General features: G+C 40.4%; 1 protein-coding gene across 1 annotated transcript; it reads left to right on the forward strand.

The window, feature by feature from the left end:
- Positions 1-26,946, forward strand: MTAP (methylthioadenosine phosphorylase). Its single transcript, XM_034410520.3, has 8 exons — positions 1-488; positions 5,672-5,758; positions 6,848-6,906; positions 8,953-9,120; positions 14,730-14,832; positions 16,473-16,712; positions 21,500-21,622; positions 25,520-26,946. The coding sequence occupies exons 1-8, from the start codon at positions 456-458 to the stop codon at positions 25,556-25,558; spliced, it is 852 nt and encodes a 283-aa protein (XP_034266411.1). The 5' UTR covers positions 1-455; the 3' UTR covers positions 25,559-26,946.

Here is a 26,946-nt window from a genome sequence, read left to right on the forward strand (position 1 = left end):
ATCTTTCTTCCCTCTGGAATCGATTCGATCAGAGTCCCAACTGAGCTCAGCAGAAAATCAAAGCCAGGATACGTCCACTGGATCACGAGGATCACGGGTTCCCCCCCCCCCCCAAAATCGATTTTCCCTCCACTTGGGCGGCTTTCAACGTGTGCTGGGATTGGAAATCGCCTTGGCCTGACCAAGGCGCGGCGCCCTCCGTTAGGACAGCTACGCAAAGCAAAGAAAGCTCCGTCAAATAATAATAATAATAATAAAAACGCCCTGTAAAGCCTCCGCCCGTTCCCGCCACCGAAGAAAGAAAACCGGGGGCGGGGGGAACGGACTCGCGCAACGATATCGGCGCAAAAGGCGAGGCGCTGGGATTTTATTCCCATATTTCAGGCTCCCAGCACGAGGAGCCATCCCTGGGCGGAGAAGTCGGCACCGCCTCCTTCCTCTTTCTTCGGGCGAACATGGCTGCAGCCGCCGTCTGCTCGGCCGTGAAGGTAAGGCGCCTTTTGCCGCCGTTTTCTCCGCTTCGCGCTGCCTCGGCTTTCCCTGTTTGGGGAGGGGGGAACCTTCTCTTTCCCCCCCCCCCACCTCAAGGGCTGTTTCCTTGGGGCTCCCGCGCCTCTGCACGAGGGAGAAGCTCCGGAGCCCGACTCCCCGCACCTTTTGGCCGGCCTAAGAATCAGTGCTTATCTCCGGCGGCGCGGGAGAAGGGAGGGGGAATTTTTTGCTGTAAAGCTTCCGCTCTCCCGGGCTCCAAACCGAGGAAGCCCGGCTGAACGTAGGAAGATTTACTGCAGAGCGAAGGCGCGCAGGTGTGAGCTGTGTAAAACGTTTGTTGCTGCTGCTGCGGGCTGGGAAAAAGGGGGAAGAGAGAGCGGGTCGATCCCGGGGAATGAGATCGTGGCAAGAGATCCGAAATTTTCGAAAAGGGTTTCTAAGCTTGCCCAAGTTGATCCCCCTACTACTTGTCTGTAACCCTTTTTTTTCGCTTTTTGCTCCGCTTGCGCTGGACTTTATTCGGTCTCTTTCCCCTGCCTCTTTTTGAGCCTTCTGCCGATCGGCCATTAGACTGGATTTTCTCCCAATTTTCAGATGGAAAGCCAGGAGATAGATAGATCGTGAGGCGGGCTGCCTGCCTGCCTCCTTCAAGCACAATGCAAGGGGCAGAGATCTCCTGTTTTTTTTCCCTCCCAACCTCCTTAAGAGTCTAAAACTGGGGATCCACCCCAGCGTCGAACTGGGCTTTGGAGGCTCTTTGGAAACCTTGGAAAGCAATACAGGTAGTTCTCGACTTAACAATAGTTCACTTAATAACCAAAGTTACAACTTTGACCTAGGTGACTTATGACCATTTTTCACACTTAAACGATTGGTGTGGTCACAAGCGTGAAAACGGATTCATATTTATGACGGTTGCGTTGTCACCCGAGTCATGGGATCCCCTTTTTGCGACCTTCTGACAAGCAAAGTCAAGGGGGAAACCAGATTCGCTTAACAGCTGTGTTAAAACTGCAGTGATTCGCTTAACAAATGTGGCAAGAGAAGTCGTGAAATGGGACAAAAGTCACTTAACAAATTTATTGCTAGGCAACCTAAATTTTGGGGCTCGAATGTGGTTGTGAGTCGAGGACTACCTGTACAATAGAAACAAAGCCCTACCTGTGAGATTGATTTTTTTCCCCCTGCCATTCTGCTGATGCACCAAACAGAGCGGAATAAAAACAAAACGCTATACAGATACATAAAAACTTAACAAAAGCTAGCACCTAAAGCTGAACGTGCCTAAACCCGAGTGTGCTCAACTCTCAAGGATTTTATGGACATGGATGTATTATTTTCTTACGTACATACCCTCATGGAACTCAGTTGGCCGTTTTGACATATGTATATGTTTTAATTTTTCAGATTGGTTCTTCTGATATTTCCCTATCTGTTAACCAGGTTCAACCCTCACTAGCTTTTCATGATCTCCAAGGTTGCTACCAGCAAAAATCCACTTTTCAATCAATTAGCTGGAAGGGACCTTGGAGGTCTTCTAGTCCATCCTCCTGTTCAAGCAGGAGACCCTATGCCATTTCAGACAAGTGACTGTCCAGTCTCTTCTTAAAAATCTTTAGTGATGAAGCACCGACAATTTCTGAAGGCAAGCTGTTCCCCTGGTTAACTGCCTTCACCATTAGGAAGTTTCTTCTTAGTTCTAGATTTCTTCTCTCCTTCACCAAGGAAACCGCATAGAGTCCCTTCCTGTTGTTCTTTTGTGGTCAGACAAAAATGTATTTAGTTAGGCAAGTTTGTGGTTTATAGTAGTGAAATCCACTAGCCTGTCTTTTGTTACAAGGAAGTCAAAAGACACTGTTTTAGAGAGCATTGTCCACCTTGTCAAACTGCAGCTTCCTCAGTTTGAGGTTGGATGGGAGAACATAGATTGAAACAAATTTGTCAACCATATTTTTATAAGACTATAACATGAAGTTGCGATGGACTACAATAGGCTCTCGTGGCTTATCTTTCTTTACAGGTAGTCCTTAACTTACGATCACAATTGAGCCCCAAATTTCCATTGCTAAGCAAGGCAGTTGTTAAGTGAACTTTGCCTCATTTTATGACCATTTTGCCACAGTTGTTAATTGAATCATTGGAGTTGTTAAGTGAATCACACAGTTGTTAAGCAAATCTGGGTTCCCCCATTGATCTTACTTGTTGAAAGCCAGCTGGGAAAGTTAACAAATGGTGATCATATGACCCCCAGGACCATGGAACTGTCATAAATAGATGCCAGTTGCCAAGTGCCCAAAATTTGATCATTTGACCATGGGGATGCTGCAGTGGTTGTAAAGGGGAAAAATTGTTATCAGTCACATTTTTCAGTAGGTCACTAAACAAATGCTTGTAAGTGGAGGACTACCTGGGATCAAAATGCAGAGTGTCTTATATGGTATTATCTATTATCTGGAGCGATTAAGTCAGTGATGTTAGAAAATATTTTTGTGAATAAGACTCCATAATAAAGTTGTTTGTATCTGGTTCACCCTTAGATAACAGAAAAACAATTACTTTGCCAAGCTCATGTCATACAGTATAGTAGATGAACTTCTGTATGGGAATTTTGAATCAGAGTTTACATAATTCTCATCCCCTTTGCCTATTGCTTTGTGGATTTCTTGTTAAATCAGCACATTAACTATCAAATTCCCATGATGTGATAAGATGCACACAGAATCCATGGCAAATATCAAAAAACCTTGTCTTCCGTGCTAATGAAAGCAAAATTCTAATTATATATAATGTCATAAAAACTGTGTAGTTAAACATATAGAACAGGATATTTTAAGAACATCTGTAGGATCAATATCAATAAGGCTTTGCTTTTTTAAAAATAAAAATCTGTGCATCATGATCAATGGCTTCTTTACTATTTTGATTTTCAAACAATGTTTTAAGGAATCTTGCCATTCTTAGACTTCTGCACAGGGACCAGAAAAAAGTAGCATATCCTCTCTTAAAATTGGTTTATTTACTGCTCTTTTATCTTGCCTTATTACATGCAGTAGCAGAAGGTATGTTCTAAGTAAATTTACAAGTGGAAATTAGGTGCTGTAGGAGTATTGTACTTCCCTGGAGAAGCATGGCTGCTGGAGAATCCCAGTAATGTACAGAGTCAATAATGAGACAATGTGATAGAGGATAATTTCCATATCAGATGAGTAGACAGTCTTTGGTTTGGAAGTTGGAGGCATGTGGCCAGTGATTTGATTTTGGGGTGTTGCAGGCATATCTGTCAACCCTACCTACCTCACAAGGTTGTGGTTATGGGGAAAATAGACTAGAAGGAAGGTATATTGGCTATAAAGGCACGTGATGGCTCAGTGGATAAGACTGAGCTTGTCGATCGAAAGCTCTGCAGTTTGAATCCCTAGTGTCGTGTAACGGGGTGAGCTCCTGTTTCTTATCCCAGCTTCTGCCATCCTAGCAGTTCAAAAGCACGTAAAAAATGCAAATAGAAAAATAGGGACCACCTTTGGTGGGAAGGTAACAGCGTTCCGTGCACCTTTGACATTTAGTTATGCTGGCCACATGACCACAGAGACATCTTTGGACAGTGCTGGCTCTTCAGCTTTGAAACAGAGATGAGCACCGCCCCCTAGAGTGGGGAACGATTAAAACATGTGCAAAGGGAACCTTTACCTTTACTATGTTAACTATGTTCGCCACCTTCAGATATTTGTAAAAAATAATAAAGGTAGGATGGCCTAGATTTTTAAAAGCTTTATTTTAAATTGAATTTTTAGCTTTCTTGAGCTTTCTTTCTTCAGAGGTGAGATTTATTATACTCTCATTGTATTCTTTTTTCACTGTTTATTTTATTCTCTTCTTTTACTCTGTTCTGTTTACACATCTTTCATTTTCTTCCTTTATTATTGTAAGCCACTGAGAGTAGCACCATAGTGACATAGGCAGCAAATAAATGTAAGAAATAAATAAGGTTTAAGACATCAACTAGCCAAAAGAGCTACGGTAATTGAGTTACAGGTGAAGTACTGTGAACTGAGATTGCCCATTCTAGCTCATGTAATAGAAAGATTCAGAAGCTACTTCTCTAATGTTACATAGGAGCTTTCTCCAGCCTTGATGCTTCTGGGATGTGTGGATGTTTGTGAACTGAAGTCTACATATCTAGCATGTGTCTGGTTTAGGGAAGACTGCATTAGAGACTTCTAGAAGTCTTACAGTTTTTAGAGTAGAGAGTTTCCTGTTCATTCGATAAAAACTTTTACCAGCATTGTATGGGTTGATTGGGCAATCTAGAACAGAGATAAGGGGGCAGGTCTGTTCCTCTCAATGTTGTTGTTGAATTTGGTCTTCTGGGCTTGTTGTGGCCCGCCAGATTTGGACAGTGAGGAGATTGGGGAGGAACAAGGGCCAGTCCTGGCGTCTGGGGAAGGCTCTGCGTCGGATGCAGAGAGGGGGCCAGGGCCAGATGCCAGTTATCAGCTGCCTTCAGAGTCAGACATCAGTGAGGCAGACGAACAACTGAAGCCTGTTCCCAGTCTGCGCATGCGCAGAGTTGCCAGACAAAGGGAACAGCTAAAGAACAAGGGTCGTCTTGGGAGTAAGGCCACAGGTGGACGATGAACGGCCCCTCCCAGAGGGAATAAAAGAGGAGCAAAAGGGGAGTGGAGTTTGCAGGAGACAATTAGTTCGCCTAATTAGTTTGTGACTCTCAGAGACTCTTTGCCAAGTTTTTGAAGATATCAGCCTGGCAGATAAGATCTGTGACTGTAAATTCTCCCTTGAAAGACTTTGCTGAAGGTGAATGAGAGGAAATCACTGTTTGTTTAATAAAAGGGGTTTTGTCAGGACCAGGATTCTGCTTCATGCTTTTTGGGGAAGCCTAGATCAGAACAGGGCTTCTGACCGCTTACAAAGGAAGTGAGGTTTGCTACTGTGCCTGTTTTGACATGAATGCCCTGTAGAAACTCTTGATGGCCATCTGCTTCTAGTACTTTTTCCATCTGTCCTGCATTGTGATTAAGGGAGTTGCCTAAGGCTAAAAGAGATGTGTTAGCCAGCCTTATCAAAATAAATAAAGCCATAAAGAAATTGTGATGTTAGCGGTACGTTCATGAATAATTTATCCTTTTATCTTGTCTTCTAATCTATATTTATTCTCTGGAAGATTGGAATTATCGGAGGGACAGGTCTGGATGATCCTGAGATATTAGAAGGTCGAACAGAGAAATACATTGATACACCATACGGAAAGGTGTGTATAGGTAACTAAGCCATCTTTGTTTTGTGTGTATATAGTGTGTTAGGGAAAACACCTGAAATAGAGCTATATTTCCAAGAATTCCTCATAGGTTTCTATGAAAAAACACCCAGTACCTTTGCAACTTGATTGGATTTTTAACCTAGCGTGATTAACACGTGCAAGGGTTGAATGAAGAAAGATAAGAAAGTCCTCATAAAAACTTTATAGTTCTCTGAATTATCTCTACCCTGTGTTCTTTGGGTGCTCAAATTATTTCTAATCTCCTGGCAAATGGCTCTGATTCCATAGCAGCTGGCTATGGATCCACGAATTCAGTCTTCTCCTTATGTACATATGAAAGGCTTGTACATATTGGGTATTTTAGTGGGACAGATGTATTCACAAAGTGTGACTTCATATAGGTTTCAGATTTATTAGATTTGCTGTCCTCTTCATTACTCCTCATAGAATATTTCTCATAGAATCAGAGCTGATCACCATCCTGCTGCTTAATGATGATGCAAAATTGTCTTTCTGGGATGTTCTGTACTTCGAATTAGTCCCATAGCATTCACTACGAAACCCAAGCAGTCAGGTCCCAGAATAACTATTACTGATTGGTGGCCTGCTGCTATTGATCCTGTAATTCAGCGGTCTCCAGCCTTTCCAGCTTGGCAGAGGCGGGGGGGGGATAGGGGACGATTTCATGTGCATGCACATGCCACTTCTACAAATGCAACTTTGTGCATGCACGCATGTTTGCCCACCACGTCTATGCCCCTGTTCCAAATGGGCTGCTGCCTGGCACCAGGACATGGACCGAAGGAGTTGGGGACCCCTGCTGTAATTGTAATATTCTGAAGAATGTACAACATGACTTTGCAATTGTTTTTTGTACATCACATTTTGGCTAGCAGCAAAGTCTGTCAAATCTATTGAGATGTATTTCTACGTGTGATTTACTGCGTAGGATTGTAGTGCATAATGAATTTCCACTTTGATCCTGCATGAGTGGCAAATCAGATTTTTTAAAAAGTCGTTGGTGGGATTTTATGATGCTTCTGTAGTATATGTTTGTATATGTGTTGTTTTTAATTCCAGCCATCAGATGCACTGATTTCAGGAAAGATAAAAAATGTTGACTGTGTGCTTCTATCCAGGTATGTGGAATTCCTTTAAAACAGGTGAATTAGAGTTGCATTAGAATGAAAATGTGATGTGCCATTTATTGTAATCAGGCCAAACTTTCAAGCTTGCTAACAATGCAGATTGGATTAACAGCTGTTTGACAGGCAACTAAGGAGCGCTGCAAGAATTTCCTTTTGCCATCATCTCTTCTTGCTTCCTAGAGGCTCACCAATCAGGTAGCTGATAGAAGGCACAGTAAGGATGGTAGGAAGTTGCAACGTTCACAAGAAATTACATAATCACCAACAATTGCCCATCTCGAGGTTGAGGATTATATCAATTACTCATGAAATTCCTCCAAATATAGGATTACATACTTTATTGAACTAGGGACGCAATGGTTCCATGGTTAAAGACACTGAGTTTATCAGCTGGAAAGCTGGCAATCCAAGACTTGAGCGCCACGTGAAAGGTGAGCTCCCATTCTTTGCTCTAGCTATGGCCAACTTAGCAGTTTGAAAAGATGCAAGTAGATAAATAGGTACCACTTTGGTGGGAAGGTAACAGTGTTTCATGCCTCTCCGCATATAATCATGCTGGCCTCATGACCATGGAAATTGTCTTTGGATAAAGTGGTTCCCTTGGTTAAGAGATCAGTAAAAGGTAAAGTAAACGTTCCATTCACACATATGTGCTAGTCGTTCCCGACTCTAGGGGGCGATGCTCATCTCCGTCTCAAAGCCGAAGAGCCAGTGCTGTCCGAAGATGTCTCCATGGTCATGTGGCCAGCATGACTATAAATGCCCAAGGCCATGGAACGCTGTTACCTTTCCATTAAAGTTGGTCCCTATTTTTCTACTTGCATTTTTTATGTGCTTTCGAACTGCTAGGTTGGCAGAAGCTGGGACAAGTAACGGGAGCTCACCCCGTTACGCAGCACTAGGGATTTGAACCGCTGAACTGCCGACCTTTCGATTGACAAGCTCACAGTCTTAGCCACTGAACCACCGCATCCCTTCCACCAACAAATTAAGAGATGAGTACCACCCCCTAAAGTCGGACAACTGGACAGGGGAAACCTTTGCTTTACTTTATTGAATGGATTAAGTTTCTTATGTTTTTTTCATTTTCTTATGAGCTTCCTTGCCAAATGAACTATGATTTGGGGATAGAGAAACCAAGGACTCCCAAAAAAAAAAAGTCCCTTATGGGTATAAGCATGATAAAGGCTCTTAGTCCAAACACATTTTTTTTTTAAAAAAATCTAAAATATGAACCAAGAACCTCACCACCTGCAGCTGAGGTTTGCTCATCCAGTCTACGAGGTGAGTAATATAGATAATCTGACGATTCTGAATTGACCACTCTAGAAGCTTTTCCCTGCTACCTTGCTTACTCAAGGCTGCTTTTTCCCCCCTGTGCTTCAAATTGTAGCTGTAGCATCAAGCACTTAATAAGATAGTTCAGGGATTCTGACAAGGGGCCACCATGTTTAGATCACAGTTTGATTTCTTCTCACCCTGGTCTTGGTGTCCAGTATTCTCCTCAACTCACATTTGCATAAGGTTGGGATAAATTATCCGTGGCTCCAATGAAACTCAAAGCCCCTAAGAAAAGTGCACTGGGGAATAATTTCAATAAATGATCTGTCGTATTGGGAACAAGGATACAGCTTCAATGCAGTTGCAATGAAATGAAATGTAATTCTTCTATTCCACCTCACTTTCTGAATGTGCCTATTGTCCTGTCGCTCATAAAGGCCAGGTATGGATCTTCAAGCTGAAAAAGCTTGAGCATCTTTAGCTGAAATGGGTCAGAGCGAATCACGATTTGCTGTATGGCTTCCTGATTGCAATGCAGATTTCTTTCCCCCAAGTTTTATTTGTTTTATTTATATAACATTCAATTTTCATCAAACAGTGTGTGTTCTGGGTACAATTATGTTCATCACCATCATCATATTAATAATATAACAATTGCCGATTTAACTGCCCAAGTAGCTTGTCCATTTATTGTTCTCCATTTTTATATTATGTTTTTAGGTTTAACCAGATTTCTTCTCTCTTTTCTTTCCCTAGGCATGGGAGGCATCATTCTATCATGCCAACAAATATCAATTTTCGTGCCAATATGTGGGCACTAAAAGAAGAAGGTTGCACTCATCTATTAGTGACTACTGCCTGTGGTTCATTACGAGAAGAGATTCAGCCTGGAGATCTTGTTATAATTGACCAGTTCATAGATCGGTAAGGTGGGGAGAAGGGAAATCTGGTTCTGTATAGAGTTAGAACTAACAGAAATAGAATCAAGTCAAATTTGGCAAGAGATTCTGCTACTTTGACGCAATTCCAAAAATCCACTTCTGTCAAATCCATTAAGCTCTATTTTTAATCAGTAATGGCAAGCACATTGTTTTATTCCAATAGGAGAGCCAACCTCTCATGCAGAAGTACGTACAGGAAGAGGAGGAGAGATCTCGGGGGATTAAGAAACTGCCTTACATTACTCCATATCACCATATCATGATGCCTCGCCCCTGAAAAACAATCCATCCATCATGCTGCCTGCTTTATTGAAAGACTTCTGTCCTTCGGCAGTGTTGGAAAAAAGATCACACTGTCTTCCCATTTGTCTTTTTCTCCTTCTTAGAGAACAAAATGTCTTGGATCAGTCTATTCTGGTGAGATTTCCCCAGCTCTTCTGCCAAGTTTGCAGAAAAGGAAAGTACAATAAGGATGGGGAAGCAGGAGATATCTGTGGCTAGGAAGAGAGAGTAGCTGGACAACAGAGAGAATGGAAGGTTTAAAAGCATCAAGATGTTTTGAATGTAATTTTAAAGTACTGGTAATTGGGAAATCGACACGTTTCCCTCTTTTTGTGAGCAGAGAGATGTATAAGATATTTTTCTGACCTCACTGACTCTTTAATTTACTGTTGTTCATAGATGTAATTTATAAAAAGCTGACTCTTCTTAATTTACTATTTTTCATAGATGTAATTTATAAAAAAAATATGAATTATTATTAAGCCAATTGCAAGGAAAATGTGTTATATGGCTCTTTAGGTTTATCCATTTAGCTTTTAATATTTGTGATGCCCAGGAAGGAAAGGTTTCTGCATTTTATTTTTGAGACAGCCTAGTTTTCTCAGCTAGGTTAGACCAGCATTCAAGTCACAATACAGACTGTGTATTTTGATCTGGTGGTTTAAAGCACATAGATACCAGCTCTTGATCTCTTTTTTTTCCCTCCCTTCTGTACAAAAGGAATTACTGTTAGGAGGAGAAAGAAGGAGGGGGGGGGAACTAAATGAAAAGTGCAATTGAATTGTCAAGTTTCATTTATTATTCTGTAGAAACAATTACGGTATTTATTAAAGAAGCAGGAATGGATCTTGAATGTTTTTATAAAAGCCGTTCTGTTATAAAAGTCCACTTCCACAGTCAATGCCTGTGGAAGTTCCTCGGTACCTGATTTTTTCCGCCATTGCCCACAGACCAAGTTCATGATTCCTGCAGTTCACATGCCCAAACCCACCCATGTGAGGCCCAGCCCAAGAATGGCATAGTCATAGAACAATCCAGCCAAACATCAGGTCTTTATTTTCTTACATCATATAGACAGAATCTTGCCAGACTAAACATATAGTGATGGATTGTGTCTATGAAGGGAGAGGTGATGTGATGGACTACAGTGAAGTGGTTGGTTCCCAAGAAGGAGGGGACACGTGGGGGGGAGCGAGACCAGACACAACACAGGCTGGATTTGGATTGAAGAAAGAGGAAGAGATTTAGGACAACCACTCCCTAGACTCTCTCCAAAGGATATACCCCGGGAAAGTCTAGGGAGTGGCTGTCATAAATCTCTTTCTTCAGTCCAACTCTAGCCTATCTTGTCTCTGGTCTCCCCCCCCCCCCCACCCTCCTTCTTGAGAACCTACTGTTTCACTGTACTCCATCACAACACCTTCCCCTTCATAGATCAATCCATCACCATCTGTCATGTTTTCTGCATCCTCTGTTCAGTGGTGGGTTGGTCCCGGTTTGCACCGGTTTGCAGAAACCGGTAGTAAAAATTTCTAGTAGTTTGGAGAACCGGTAATAACATTGGCTGGCGACGCCCCCGAACTGGTCCCCGGCCTGGTCGCCGCTTGCTTACCCCACCCACCTCATCAGAGGCTCTTTTTTTGGGTTACTTTTAAAAGCATTTTTTTCTGCAACCTCTTCGGCCGAAGAGGCTGTAGGGGAAAAAAATGCCTTTAAAAGCCTCTGGCGATCCCAGCTGAGTTGCCTGATCGTCAGAGGCTTCTAAAAGCATTTTTTTCTGCAACCTCTTAAGGTTGTAGAAAAAATGCTTTTAAAAGGAAAAAAAATTGGCCACGCCCACCCAGTCACATTACCCCCACCACCAAGCCACGCCCACAAAATAAGCCATGCCCACAGAACCGGTAGTGAAAAATTTTAGAACCCACCCCTGCCTCTGTTATGAAAGTCACTGAGTCAACTGGCATCTTCTACCCCCAAAACAATCCTATCTCCTTATCCTACTAATATAGATAGTCCTCGACTTATGGCAATGGAGCCCAGAATTTTTGTTGCTATGCAAGTTATTGAGTGAGTGAGTTGAGGTCCACTTTATAGCCGTTTGCCACAGTTGTTAAGCGAATCACTGTAGTTGTTAAATGAATCTGGCTCCCCCCCCCCCCGACTTTGAATGTCAACTTGGCTGAGATTTGGGTTGGAAGAAATGGATTGAATAAATTTCCCAGGTATTAAAATACAGGTAATCCTCAACTTACAACAGTTTATTTAGTGACCATTTGAAGTTACAGAGGTACTGAAAAAAGTGACTTATATTGTTTTTCACACTTATGACCATTGCAGCATCTCCGTGTTCATGTGATTAAAATTTAGATGCTTGGCAACTGACTCACATTTATAACCGTTGCAGTGTCCCGGGGGTCATGTGATCACCTTTTGCGACGTTCTGACAAAGTTAACGGGAAGGACAGATTCACTTAAAAAATGTGTTACTAAATTAACAATTGCAGTGATTCACTCAACAACTGTGGCAAGAAAGGTCGTAAAATGAGGCCAAGCTCACTTAACTGTCTCACTTAGCAACAGAAATTTTGGGCTCAGTTGTGGTCGGATGTCGAAGGCTACCTATAGCTGGCAGAACTGTTTATAATGGCTGGACTTCATAATATCCATTTTTAAAATCCTGTTTCTAAAAGTTAACATTTGTGATAGGTTTTTTTTTTTCAATTGTTGCTGCAAAGGCTACATTTTGAAGTGAAGTTGATGGATTCTAGTTTAAAAGTACACATATTTTCACTCCCCCCAATCATGGTGTCATTGCTGCAGCTGCACATTGTGCCCCCTCCCTGATATCCACCCCATGTTAAAACTGCAATTCCCAGAATCCTAGTCAGCATGGCAATTGCCAGAAAATTTTGGGAGTTCTAATCCCATTGGAGTAGTCTTATCATTCTATTGCAAGCCTGCATATTTCTTGTATGCCTAATAGTTGCTCAGAACTTTGCAGCAAAGCTGTTGAAATGTGTTTCATACTCATTTAGCAGAGTCATTTGTCAAGATGCCATATCTTATTGGCAGGAGTGGCGTATGTTCCTGTTTATTCCCTACATACTGCATTATGAGCGGCCACCTGATCCTTTCCAGATGTTTGCATTTAACAACTCTTCCTGTTCTTTGCCTTTGGTAGTGCTGACAGGGTTGGGGAGAGTTGAAGTTCTGAAGTCTTGGCAGGAGTGCATTGAGGCTATTTTTAGCTATAATCTCTTTTTTTCCCCCCCAGTCCATTTGCTGTGTATGTTCACAAATATTTTCAGCTGAATTTTACTGACCAAATAGCATTCTTGGTCCATTTTTAGGGCACGACACGGGCTTTATGTTTTTCTTGCCAGTTCTGGTTTACAAATTGAGAAGCATTTTGTTTCTTTCTATCTTTTTTTTTTTTTAACTTCTGGTCTTATAATCATTAGATAAGATTATGGTCTCATTTCTGTTTAAGGCCCTCTTTCTAAATGTCTGTCATATTTTTCCCCTAGAACAAACTAATTCTGTTACTGTGGTTGCCCAGTATAATTAAGGGAGGAAGAAGAGCTGTTATTACAAGCTTCCCAATTGGAAGGATTAATTTGCATTTGCTTCGCATTAATTTGTCTGTGACAATATTATTTCTTCTAACCTTAAGGAGACAGGTAGACCTTGACTTACAACAGTTCGTTTAGTGATTGTTTGAAGTGACAAAAAGTGACTTATGACCATTTTTCACACTTACGACCATTGTAGCATCCTCATGGTCACATAATCAAAATTCAGACGCTTGGCAACTGACTTGTATTTATGATGGTTGCAGTGTCCCAGAATCCCCTTTTGTGACCTTCTAAAAAGCAAAGTCAATGGGGAAGCCACAAGATCCTAAACTCTTAACATTATTATGTGATTTATATCATCATACATTAGCTATACCGTGTTTCTCTGAAAACACGACCCACCCCAATAATAAGCCCAACCCTAATTTTCAGGGGGTGAGCCTAATATTACACCTACCCCAAAAATAAGCCCGAGGGATGGGCGTGGCCAGTACGAGTGGCGGAGTGGGGATGGGCAACTGTCCAGCTGCAGCTGCAGCCTGCTGGCCCCTTAGGGCAGCGCAAATACTACTTTTGCCCTTCTGTTTCTGGGCGCAGAGCTTCTGCTTGTTGGGCAGCTTCCCCAAAGCTGGCAGCTCTTGCTTTTTCCCTGTTTTGGGGAGCCTCACAGGAGACTTTTTAGCGAATGGGAGGAAAGTGGGGAGAGAGATTTTGCTGCCTGTCATCCATTCCTCAAGCTCAGCACAGACTAAGGGAAGGATGACAGGCAGCAAAATCCCCCTCCCCATTTTCCTCCCGTTCACCAAAAAGCCTCCATTCCAAACGCTGAAAGTTCAGAATGGAGGGGATGGTGTGTTCTCAATGCATCCAGCTCACCGAGTCTGGCCTGCTGCATCTCAAAAAAAGTAAGACCAAGGACATGTGCAGAAGCTAAAAGATATTGGACTAAAATCCACACATGGTTGGGAAAAAATGACAAAGAAACACATTGACTTTAAACCAGAGATATTTTTTATTAGGGATTTTACCAGAGACATATAATAGAGAATTGAGATACTTAATTGTTAATGTTTTAACAGTGGCTAGAATTGTATTTGCTAAAAATTGGAAAGGAGAGAAGCTATCTACTGATGATGAAGTCATTAAGAAAATTTTGGAATGTGTTTAAATGAGTAAATTGACATTTGAAATTAGAGAACAGGAAGATAAACAATATTACTTGATATGGGATTTATTCTATCAATGGCTAGATCATTTCCATATTTCATGGAAATGAAATATGAAATATGAAATAAATGTAATATTAAAATATATGAAGCGGTTTTTTACAGGAGATAAGCCATTGTTAAATAATTGGTAAATGAGAATAATAATACAAAGGGATATAATAAATTGTTAAATAAGAGAATTTTGGATATGGGATTAAGCACGAAAGATATGTAGCTGATTGATACACTTTTTGTAATTGTAATGGATGATGGTTGTTTTATGTTTTGTTTAAAAATAAAAAACTTTTTTCAAAAAAAAAAAAGTAAAACCACCTCGAAAATAAGCCCAAGTGCTTATTTTCAAGTCTAAAAGCAAATAAGACTCAGGCTTATTTTCTGAGAAACGCGGGTATTATATATTTTATATGCCGCCAAAGACAATTTCTGTTCAATCAAGGCAAGCCAAAAAGATGGACACTCATGATTTACGTTGTCTTCTCTGATTAGTATTCTTTTTTCCTTTGCAGGACAACAAAAAGGCATCTCACTTTCTATGACGGGACTAATTCCTGCCTCCCAGGAGTGTGCCATGTTTCTATGGCGGAACCTTTCTGTGCCAAAACAAGAGAAGTTAGTAGATCTTATATTATGGACGTTAGTCCAGGTAGTCCTCAACTTACAACCATTTGTTTAGTAACCGTTCAAACCATTCAAAGTTACAACAGCATGAGTGACCTGTGACTGTTTTTCGTACTTTACGACAGCTGCACACAATCAAAATTCAGATGCTTGATAACTGACTCACATTTATGACTCTCGCAGTGTCCCGGGGTCATGTAATCTCCTTTTGCAACCTTCTGACAAGCAAAATCAATGGGGAAGCCAGATTCACCGTACAACTGTGTTACTAACTTAACAGCTACAGAGATTCATTTAACAACTGTGGCAAGAAAGGTTGTAAAATGGGGCAAATTCACTTAGCTGTCCAGTTTAGCAACAAAAATGTGGCACTCAATTATGGTCGTACGTTGAGGGCTACCTGTATAGGATTCAATCTGTAATTGAGCAATGAATACCATTCCCATTTTCCTACCATTCTCCTACTAACATGCAGCTAGATGGATACTAGGTAACACATATACTTTCCTTTCTTTGTTTTATATAATCGTGCTAGATGAATTATCTTGCATATGATTGAAAATTGCACTAAAGCTGGTTCTCCCTTTAACTGTCAAAATCTGTCAAAAATTATAGCAGTGAGATAGTTGGGCAGTCTGTAATCTCTAGGTCAGTGTTTCTCAATCTTTTACACCTGTAAGAAGTGTGAACTTCAACTCCTAGAATTCCCTCGCTAACATTCTGATTGCAGAATTCTGGGAATTGAAATCCACACATCTTAATGGTGGAGAAATATTGCAATAAGTAATGTAAGGTCCTCCAAACCTCCTTTATGACTATAGTTCTCCCTGTCCCTTCCCCACTTGCCTACCCTGATTTGTTTGTTTGTTTGTTTGGGAAATTTATATTGCCGCCTACTTGCTCAAGGCGGCTGACAGGAAATAAAAACACAATATAAAACAATAATAATAATAAAATAATGATCCCCACCCTGGCATCAACACACACTCATACCAGCCATTTAACCACGGTGAGCCACGGTGGCGCAGTGGTTAGAATGCAGTACTGCAGGCTACTTCTGCTGACTGCCGGCTGACTGCAATTTGGCAGTTCAAATCTCACCAGGCTCAAGGTTGACTCAGCCTTCCATCCTTCCGAGGTGGGTAAAATGAGGACCCAAATTGTTGGGGGCAATATGCTGATTCTGTAAACTGCTTAGAGAGGGCTGTAAAGCACTGTAAAGTGGTATATAAATCTAAGTGCTATTGCTATTAACAGGCTCCATCCCGCTCTGGGTTCCCCAGCGCTTTGTTAGGGTTGAAAAACAGCTTCTAAAGCACAGCTGATCGTCAGAGGGAGCAGCAATGAGAAAAGCAGGCCATTAGGGCTGAAAAAAAGCTTCGAAAAAGCTACATTCGGAGTATAAGATGCACCCAAATTTTCGGCCTCTTTTGGGGGGGGGGAGTGTGTCTTATACTCCAAAAAATACGGTACTTGAACCAGGAAAAAATTGAGATAATAGAGATGACCTTGATATTCCTCATGAGATATTAGTTAATATTTGGAGGGGGCTCAAATGACACACACACACACACACATGCACACCCCCAAAGGATAGCGTAGTGGTAACCTTTTATCTCCCTTGATTTCAGGTTCTCCTAGATGTAGCCAAAAAGCTTGGAATCAAGTGTCACTCAAAGGGGACAGTAATTACAGTCGAGGGACCACGTTTTAGTTCTCGGGCTGAAAGCTTGATGTTTCGCAGCTGGGGAGCTGATGTTATCAATATGACGACAGTCCCAGAAGTCATTCTGGCAAAGGAGGCGGGAATCTGCTATGCGAGTATCGCCATGGCAACAGATTACGACTGCTGGAAAGAACATGAGGAAACGGTGAGTGAAAGTTGCTGTTTTCCTTGGGGATATGTGCTTCACGTAGACACAAAAATTGGAACAATGCTACTTGCCAAATAGCTTGGCTGAGCTATTCATTTTCTGCATATCATTTTTTATATGAGTCCCTCTCAAAAATATAAAAAAAAAAGATGGAAAAATTACAAATGCTGACAATCTCTTCAGGGCTCAGTTTCTTCCTCACATGTCAACCTCCAGCTTCCCGGGTGGGGAGAAGAAATGAGTGCATATGACATACTTGTAAATATATACACATATATGCATGTGCTGTACATGTGTGGTCATGTATGTGTGCCGGCTACAAACCACACAGCCAGAAAAGAGCAGGGACAGATGCAGAAATTAATGAAATTGAAAACTACCAAGTAAATTGAATCACGTCATTTATTCCTACCTGCATATACCAAGAACTCCATTTCCCCATCCAGTCAGGGTCTGGATAGGGAAAAACATACTCAGACTCAAGTCAATCCAACCCAAACAAGATAGATCGGCTGACTGATTGCAAGATTGTTCCATATTTGACTGGGTATCGCACAACTTCACCTGGTGTGTCAGTTTTGTCCTTTTACCTGTTATAAGATGCATTGAAGATAGTCACTCATTCTTTTGGATTACACTACTTTCCTCTACGGGGTGGGGAGGGGGCTGATTCCCAAACACAGGGATATACATGCTTAGTGTGGTTAGTTGCAGAATTGCCATGTTATGTGCCTGCTGCACAAACTCTGCTTGTTAGTAGTAAGTTTCCAAGTACAATTTGAGGTGTTGTTTTATATCTGTAAAGCTCAAATTGTTTGAGGTCTGGGTGGCTTAGGACTGCTTTTCCTCAGTAGCTTCTGCCCATTCTACTGAGAAGTTAAATAGTGCTTCATAAGGGGTCTATCTACTGGAAGGTACAGCTCTCTCCCTCTCTCTCTCTCTTTCTCTCCCTCCATCCCTCCCTCCTTCTCTCTCCGTGTGTATGTGTGTGTGTGTGTGGTGTGTGTGTATATACATACACACACACATATACATACATACAGGTAATCCTCAATGTCTGACCACAATTGAGCCCACAATTTTTGTTGTTAAGTGAAACATTTGTTAAGTTTGCCCCATTTTACGATCTTTCTTACCACAATTGTTAAGTGAATCTGGCTTCCCCATTGACCTTGCTTGTTAGAAGGTCGCTTAAGGAGAGCACATGACCCTGGGACATGGCAACCATCATAAATGTGAATCAGTTCTAAGCATATGAGCTTTGTTTATGTTTATGTTTATTTGATTTATATACCGCCCTACTCCTGAAGGACTCAGGGTGGTGAACAGCCACAAGATAAAAACACATAAATACAAAATTTAAAAACAGAATAAAACCGAATTAAACAATTTGGCCAAAGACAGATTTAAAACACCCCAATAAATTAAAAACGAATTAAAATTTGCGTTTTAAAAAGGAAAAAAAGGGAAAAATTAGGCCAGGCCAGCTTTGATCATGTGACCATGAGAATGCTGCCACAGTGTGAAAAACGGTCATAACTAATTTTTTTTCAGTGCTGGGGTAACTGGTCACTAAATGAACAGTTGTAAGTTGAGGACTACCTGTGTATGTGTGTGTGTGAATTTTTTAATACAGTAAAAGTATACAAAACAAAGATAATAAGGAAGAAAGGGAATGAGAAGAGAACAAATACCGTCTTTCTCCAAAAAGATGACTCATCTTGAAAAGAAGCCGTATCATGTTTTTGAGAGCATGCCACAAAATTAACCCTAATTAAGACTCCCACCCCCACCCCGGGGCGCAGGGGGTGGGGCGAGGCACACAAGTAAAAAATAAGCTAGGGCGGGGATGGGGGGGTGGAGCTGCCCTATTTACCAGGCCTCGTACACCCCGACACCTGCCTCGCCTTCTGCAGCCACTTGCTGCCACTCACACGCATCATTTCGCCTTTAGATGCCTGCCAGAAGGCATCTGCAGCCGATAAAGCTCTGTAATCAGGTGCAGTGGGCCAGTAGCAGGCTTCTGCTGGGCAGGGCTATCAGTGCCATTGCCGTGAGGTCAGTCAATAATTAGAACCCTCCAAAAAGAAGGCCTAGCCATTTTTTCGGGGGTCAAAAGAAAATAAAACCCGTCCTTCTTTTTGAGAAACACGGTAGTTATGCCTTCCACTCTTTTTTTTATAAGTCATTACTGTCTTACTGTTCTCCTCATCCTCATTGGCCCTTTTTAATTCTCAGACTATCAATTCAGTCTTTTCTTCCTTCAGCAAAAAGACAATAAAAGATTTTGCTGTTTTTTCCCGTGGCCAAATTGATTGGCTTCACCATTTCTGTATGTTCAGTTAATTTTACAATTCAGTCTTTGCATACAATAAACTTGCTGCCTGGACTGGAGGCCTTCTCAATAGCAGCTCCCTTGCTGTGGAACAGCTTGTCATCTGAAGCCTGTGTGGCTCCATCCTCATGTTCTTTTACAAGTAGATGAAAACATGGTTGTTCCAGAAGGCCTTCGAAATTATTCTTATTTACCGTATGACTTCTTATAGTCTGACTTTGTGTTCTGCTTTTAGTAATCTGCTATTTATTTAACACATTTATAGTGTGTGTGTTGTGTTGTGTTGTGTTGTGTTGTGTATAGTTCATACATTTCTGGATGCTGCCTAGAATCCAGTTGGTTTCAGCCAGTCAGATAAATTTCATAAATAATACACTGGTTGCTCTAGTACATTTAAATAAACAAGCACATACAGAAAAACATGGTCAAAATGAGATGGGAAAAAATGGAAGTGTTAATTGCACCAAGGAAGAAAGGAACAAACCTGGAGGGAAATGAGATGAGAGAATAACAGAATAGGCAAGAGAGTATGAGGTCTTTATTAAATAAGGGATTATTAAATAGCATACAAATCCCCCAGGGGAACAGCACCTCCTAGGAGCAGTTAATTTTGAGGTTAATTTTTAAAGGCAATTTTCCAGCAGTAGCACTATCACCATCCATTAGCATCACATGTTCAGTTCTTTGGTTTCAACAGCTTCTGTTTTTATCCAAAGCTTTACTGTTAGGGGAACAGAAATGAAAAATCAATGGAAATGGAACTACAAACAGACTAAGAGTATTCCAAACTCTAAAACTTTGTGTCACTCTCAGCTCTCTCAAACAGTTGTGGATAATTATAGGCAATCAGTCTCTTTCACAGCTGAAATTAAACTTGGAGGAGGGTATGAAAATGCTGAATTGCAACTAGTAAAACAGTTTAATTTTATCTCCTCAGTACTCAGCACCAGGAAATTGGAGTACACTGTTTTGGCCATGTCTACAGTTAATACCATAATATGATGATCACTGCCTATATTTTCTACATTTTGTTTTCCTGTGATCCTCTTGTGGGTACATGTATCTGCAGATCACTGATGTTTATTTTTTTTCTTTGAAACAATCTTCTCATGTAAATCTGTCAGCCTTTTAAGAGTTCACATGGGTGAGGATGGGGTCCTTACCATACTAATATTTGTGTTAACACAGCTACTTATTTTGAAATAATTTCACTGGTAAAGTGACATGGGCAAGTTATTGTCAACCCCATATTTGTAATATAATGATAACATGGACTATTTTGTAGAGTTGTTAGTACAATTTAGTAAAGAGCTTAAATGTGCTAACATTGTAAATGTATATTTGTTGAATTCCATTTGAGAAATCTATAATTGAAAATTTGTAATTACAGCACTCTCTAAGTCAGTGTTTCTCAACCTCGGCCGCTGGAAGATGTGCGGACTTCAACTCCCAGAATTCCCCAGCCAGCATTGCTGGCTGGTGAATTCTGGGAGTTGAAGTCCGCACATCTTCCAGCGGCCGAGGTTGAGAAACTCTGCTCTAAGTGGTTTACAGTATCAGCATATTGCCCCCAACAATCTGAGTCCTCATTTTACCAACCTCGGAAGGATGGAAGGCTGAGTCAACCTTGAGCTGGTCAGGATCAAACTCCTGGCAGTGAGCAGTGAGTTAGCCTGCTAGTCAGCATTCTAGCTACTGCATCACTAGAGCTCTATGGTGTATGTGGCGTTCCTTCCTATTTTATCCCCATCACAATGGCCCTTTGAGGTAGGCTGGGCTCAGAGAGAGTGACTGGCACAAAGTCTCCTAGAAAGTTTTTGTGTTTGAGGATACATTTGAAGCCTGACTTTACCTGGTCCATGCTAACCACTATATGGTGCTGACTACCTTTTAATGGTTACTGATATAGGTGTTTGTGCACATAACTACATTTTACGTTGCCTTAATCCTATTTAGTTTTTTTTTTTCTTTTTACTGTGGCTATTGACTTTTTAAGATAAAATTCTATCAAATGTGTTTGATATATTAGGCAGGTTTTGTTTTTCCTTTAGAAGGAGCTTGCTGGGGAGATTCATAATAAAGTTACTTGTTATTGTGATAAAGATCATTTGCCTGCATCTATCGGAAAACTTTTCTGAATTGCTTTGGTTGAAATTATACTAGAGCATACCTAATATTTGACATAATTGTCCTGCATCACTACACTCTATATTTTGTTTATTGGGATTTACTCTCATGTAAATGGGAATAAGATCAAATACTGAGTGTGTCTGTTAGTGCAAACCACAGAGAAAGAGGGTGGGGGGGGGAGAGAGATTGAGATTAGTTGGCTTGTTTAATTTCGATTTCTGTGGTAACCCACTCATACAAGGCTACATACATACATACATACATACATATATACATACGAATGAATGAAGAGAGCCTAATGATTGTCTTGTTCTTGTAGGTCTCAGTGGACAGAGTTCTAAAGACACTGAAGGAGAATGCAAATAAAGCAACTAGTTTGCTACTCACTGCCATACCTCAGGTTGGATCCATGGAATGGTCAGAAACCCATCAGAACCTGAAAGTAATTTGATGTTTCTATTTAATTTATTATTTACATATGTGTGTTTTTTAAAAAAGTTTGCAGGATACTTTCAACAAGGAAAGCCCCAGCCCCACTCACCTCCAGTGTAAGTAGAATTTACATTGAAAAGCTCTAATGCAATCAAAACTAACTATGGATGGTACAGTACAAGCAGTACAAAATCACAATGGAGCCCAACATTTTTGTTGCTAAGCGAGGCAGCTGTTCAGTGCATTTTGCCCCATTTTATGAACTTTCTTGCCACAGTTGTTAAATGAATTATAGCAGATGTTAGTAACACAGTTAATCTTGCTTGTCCATTGACTTTGCTTGTCAGAAGGCCACAAAAGGTGATCACATGACCCCAAGACAATGCAACCATCATAAATATGAACCAGTTGCCAAGTATCCAAATTTAGATCACATGACTAAAGGGATGTTGCAGTGGTCGTGTGAAAAATGGTCATAGGTCACTTGTTTCAGTACCGTAACTTCAAACAGTCACTAAATGAATGGTTGTAAGTCATGAATTACCTGTAATACTAAAATATTGCAGTGGAGTAACATAAGTAACATTGATAAAATCTAGAAAATCTAACATTTAGAACATGCTATGAGAGTTACAGTTACATAGTTAAAATTCAGAACAGCCCAATTAAATCTTCTTTAAGAGCAGAACATCATTCAGGCCACCCTAAAACTTGAGCTGAGGCCTGGCAAATCCCAGATGGTTGGATCTGGTTGTCCAAGAAATATTCTCTCTTACACTCACAAGATTAACTTTTAAAACTGAGCCATGAGCAGGGGTTGAATTATTAATTTGTAGATAGATAGGTAGGGTATTTTTTTTTTAACAAACTGAACTTTTAAGTTGAGTAGAACTCATCAACTCACCCATCAACACTTCACTTACTTCCATTATCAATAAGAAGCCACCCTAACATATTCAGATGACCTGAACTCCAACTTTTAAATAAAAGATATGTTGTGTGATCCAAACATCCACTCCCACCAATTCTTGGAATTCTGGTTTTTGCATTTGCCAAACAGTTTGAAATATATTGATGTTCTAGCTCTCCAGAAAATGTTTTAAAGATCCTGAACATTTTACAGCAAATATTGATATCCATGCTTACATGCATGCTTACACTCATATGTTCACATCATAATTAAGAACTTTTGTTTAAACACTGAAACAGAACGCTGAAGAATTTCAGAGCAGAAATAGTAAGTGGGTAAGTAAATATGGATTCCAGAAGCATACAAATAGGCACCAGATCTCTACTGTAGGCCCAAGTAGGACATTCCATTAACTAGATTGGGGGTCTCCAAATGTGGCAATTGTGCACTTCAACTCCCAGAATTGCTCAACCAGCCATGCTGGCTGGGCAGTTCTGGGAGTTGAAGTCCACAAGTCTTAAAGTTGCCAAGTTTGGAGGCCCTTGAAGTACATGCTCTCTAGAACAAAGCTCTCCAACTTTTCTGGCTTTGCGGACCAGCAGTGGGAGGAGAAGGGATGAAGAAACAGGCACATGCACCTGCTGCTCACGTAAGGGGGATGCATGCGCGCACTCTTCCATGCATGCCTGCCTCTTCTGCAGCCCAGTTCTGATCGGATCACAGCCCAGTAATGGGCTGCAGCCGAGGGTTTGAAGACCCCTGTTCTAGAAGGTGATATCTAAAAAAAGTTGGATAACTCCTGTGATGGCACTTGCAGCATTTGAAGGAATCACCTGGAGAATTTGGCTCATGGCAAAGACTATAAAAACTGGGGTCAATCCAGTGATGGAATTCAATTTTTTTTACTACCGGTTCTGTGGGCATGGCTTGGTGGGCGTGGCAGGGGAAGGATACTGCAAAATCTCCATTCCCTCCCCACTCCTGGGGGAAGGATATTGCAAAATCTCCATTCCCACCCCACTCTGGGGCCAGCCAGAGGTGGTATTTGCAGGTTTTCCAAACTGCTCAAAATTTCTGCTACCGGTTCTCCAGAACCTGCTAAATAGCACCCCTGGATCAATCCATATCTTATATGGTGAATCCATAGTAAAATTGGTGAGATGACTTCTGAATCATCTATGCCCTTCTTTGGACAGTTATCCTTCAACTTGGCTTTATTTGCAGCAAATGTCCAAACAACCAACTATATTTAAATACAAGAGTAAAGTTGTGTAATTCTTAAACTGTGAATTCTCTTTAGCCCAGAAACAAGGGAACTATGGCTATTACATGTTGCTAAAGTTTTAATCCCAGGTCATTAACCAATGATAAGACATGCCAAGATGTACTTCAGCAACACTTGGGAAATCACAAATTTCCTTTCTGTATTCTAGGAAAGAGAGAGTGGCAAGTGTGATTAATATTTATCTCCTCCCCCTGGGTAAGAAGAAATGTTGCAGATTTCAAACACAAAATATGGTAGTTTGTAGGGAGAAAACACACTTTAGTTGACCTTACAGGTAGTCCTCAATTTATGACCACAATTGAGCCCAAAATTTCTTTCTTTTAAAAAAAACACCATTTTTTATAATTATAGAATAAAATATAAAAATAGTATAGTAAGCAAAAGCAAATAGTAAGACACAGTGGGGGGAAGGGGAAAGAAAAGTGAGGAGGGGAGGAAGAAAAGTGTTGACTTCCAACTCTCTCTGTTGCAGTAGAACAAAGCATTAACATCGAACCTCAACTTTTTACTTTTCTATAATAATATAAACCAGCCATTTCTATAATAACAAATCAATCTAATCAGTAAAACCCAAAATCAAAGTTTCATTTTTTCCCTCACCTCAAGCACAAAGTCCAGAAGCGGTTTCCCTGTAGCAACAAAAGTACTTATATACTTTTCTTTGATCAAAACGGTCAATTTAGCCATCTCTGCCAACTCCATCAACTTTTGTAGTCATTCATCCATGGTGGGAGTCAAATTCCATTTTTGTGCATACAATAGTCTTGCTGCCGTCAACATATATAAGACCAAAAATTTCTGTTGCTGAACACCTACAGTAGTGGCCAAAATTGTGGAAACCTTTTGGGAAAATATATTTTTGAGGTTTGATGGCTAATAACACTACTTTTTTTGGGGGGGGGGGGAAGTTTCAAGATAATCATATTCCACTGCTGGAATGGCCTGGGAATAGCCCAGACCTTAACCCAATTGAAAATCTATGGAGCCGACTGAAGAAACTTGTTAGTCAGAAGTGACCCAGCAATAAATCCAGTTAATAGAAGCAATCATTCAATCTTGGTTTTACATTATAACAGCTGCAGAACTAAAAGACTTGGTTCACTCCATGGGAAGATGACGTAAGGCCGTAATTCATGCTAAAGGTTGCCCAACGAAGTATTAACTGACATAATTTTTGTATATCTCTTTTTCTATGTGTTTCACTTTTCTTCTTTATACTGTAACTGCTATTTTAATAGCAAATCCTTCATAAAAGTTATTGCATTACATTCCTGATTAAATTATCTTTCCATTGATATATAATTTTATGGTACTACTCCAAAAAAAGAGTGATGTTATTAGCTAGTTTTAGAAAATACACTTTTCCCAAAAGGTTTCCACAATTTTGGCCACTACTGTAACTTCAATCGGTCACTAAATGAATTGTTGTAAGTCAAAGTCTACCTATATTGGTCTCTGACTCATATGTATATAAAGCAGGATTCAAGCAACAAAGCCTTCAGTTTCTGGGTTGAAGTGAATTAAGGCTCCTAATTGGCACCCCATAACTTTTGTGCATACTCTGGATGTTATCTTTTACCATAAATCTGTTGCTATTTTGTACTGCTTTTATTTAGCTAGATCATAACTTTGTATACTACAGTAATTACAAACCTTAAAGAATTGTTTTTAATGCAGCATTTCCCCCCCTTGTTCTGATTCTTATATTTCAGAATACTGTGCAGTTATCCGTTATGCTACCAAAACATTGAAAACCTATCAAGCTACAGTACTTGAAGATCAGAAGATAGACGTCTTTACTTGTAAAGAATGCCTTTAATGGATGCAACATTTTTCATTCCCATCTGCTAATATGCTTCTTTTGGAATAAGATCTTGCAAAGGCTGAAGAACAGAACATTCACAGCAGATTTGAAAAGTAATTAATTCTTAAAACTGACATTTCAGACTGTGAACACAATAGCTGATACTTAATAATCATGTTCCACTGATGTGAAAGAGGTTAAAAAAAAAAAGAGGGTTATTAGCTCTAGTTCAAATATTCAATCATAACTCAATTCAAAAATGGCAAATCCATAACAAGGTATGTTTATATGCCCTTGCTCACCTCCCAAATGACCACCCCCCAGAGTGGTTATAGTGGTGGATTGCCATTCAGTAGCATTTTTATAATGCAAAGAAATGATTTTGAATGAGGATTAAATGCATTTTTATTATGCTTTTTAATAGAAAATTACTGACTTTTAAAAAATAAGAGCAATTACAGGTTGCACTTTTTTGTTGTTAAAAGATTTCCTGGCTAAGATTTTCCAAAGTGACATGATAACGGTTTTTATGTATTTAGCCTATTGTTATTATGAATGTCAAATCCGTTTTCTTTTGTGTTTTCAATTCAATATGCTGGAATTCATGAATTGCTGGATTTATTTTCTTTTTATACGTTTTTTTTTTTTAAAGAGTTGTGTGGCGGATGGGTAGACTTGGTTGATTTATTATTTTTCAAATTGAATGGCTTTGAGGGGGGTTTTGGGACAGCAAAAAAAGCAGGATGCGTGGTTTTTGTGTGGTAAAGAATAAAGACATTTTGAGACCACAAAGGACTCAATCATGTATCCCCTCAGTTGCTAATAGTGAGTGTTGAGCAACTCCATTTCCGTTAGGTGCTCTTATGGCTGTGGTAGTTCCTCCAAACCAAGGCCACAATGTCACTTCAGAAAAAAATCCTCTCAGTTTTACAACCACTTTTTATTGAAAACTCCAATGCACCATTTACTTCTAGCAAAAGCAGCAGAGTAATGGAGTCTAGGTTGGTGATGTTTCTGAGTGTTTGAAGGCATCACAAACCTGTTTGAACGGGCTGTGTTTGAACGACTATATAGTACGGCCTCGGAAACAATTCTCTGTACCAAGTCACTCGGGACTTGTTTTTTCCTAAATATTGTGAAGAGTGAAGAACAACTACGATGTCTCTGAACAATATATTCACATTGTTTGGAATGCTGCTGCTGAATGTTTACAATACACACTGTACTGTTGAATCCTTGCAAATTATGCCTTAGTTACGTATGTTAAATACCCCCTTTTCTGTTCAAAAAAATGATGCAATGCTGCTTTTCTCAAATAAAACTCAATGTAACCTC

The sequence above is a fragment of the Pantherophis guttatus genome, chromosome 2, assembly GCF_059756535.1.
Source record: "Pantherophis guttatus breed Tessera chromosome 2, ASM5975653v1, whole genome shotgun sequence".
NCBI lineage: Eukaryota > Metazoa > Chordata > Lepidosauria > Squamata > Colubridae > Pantherophis > Pantherophis guttatus.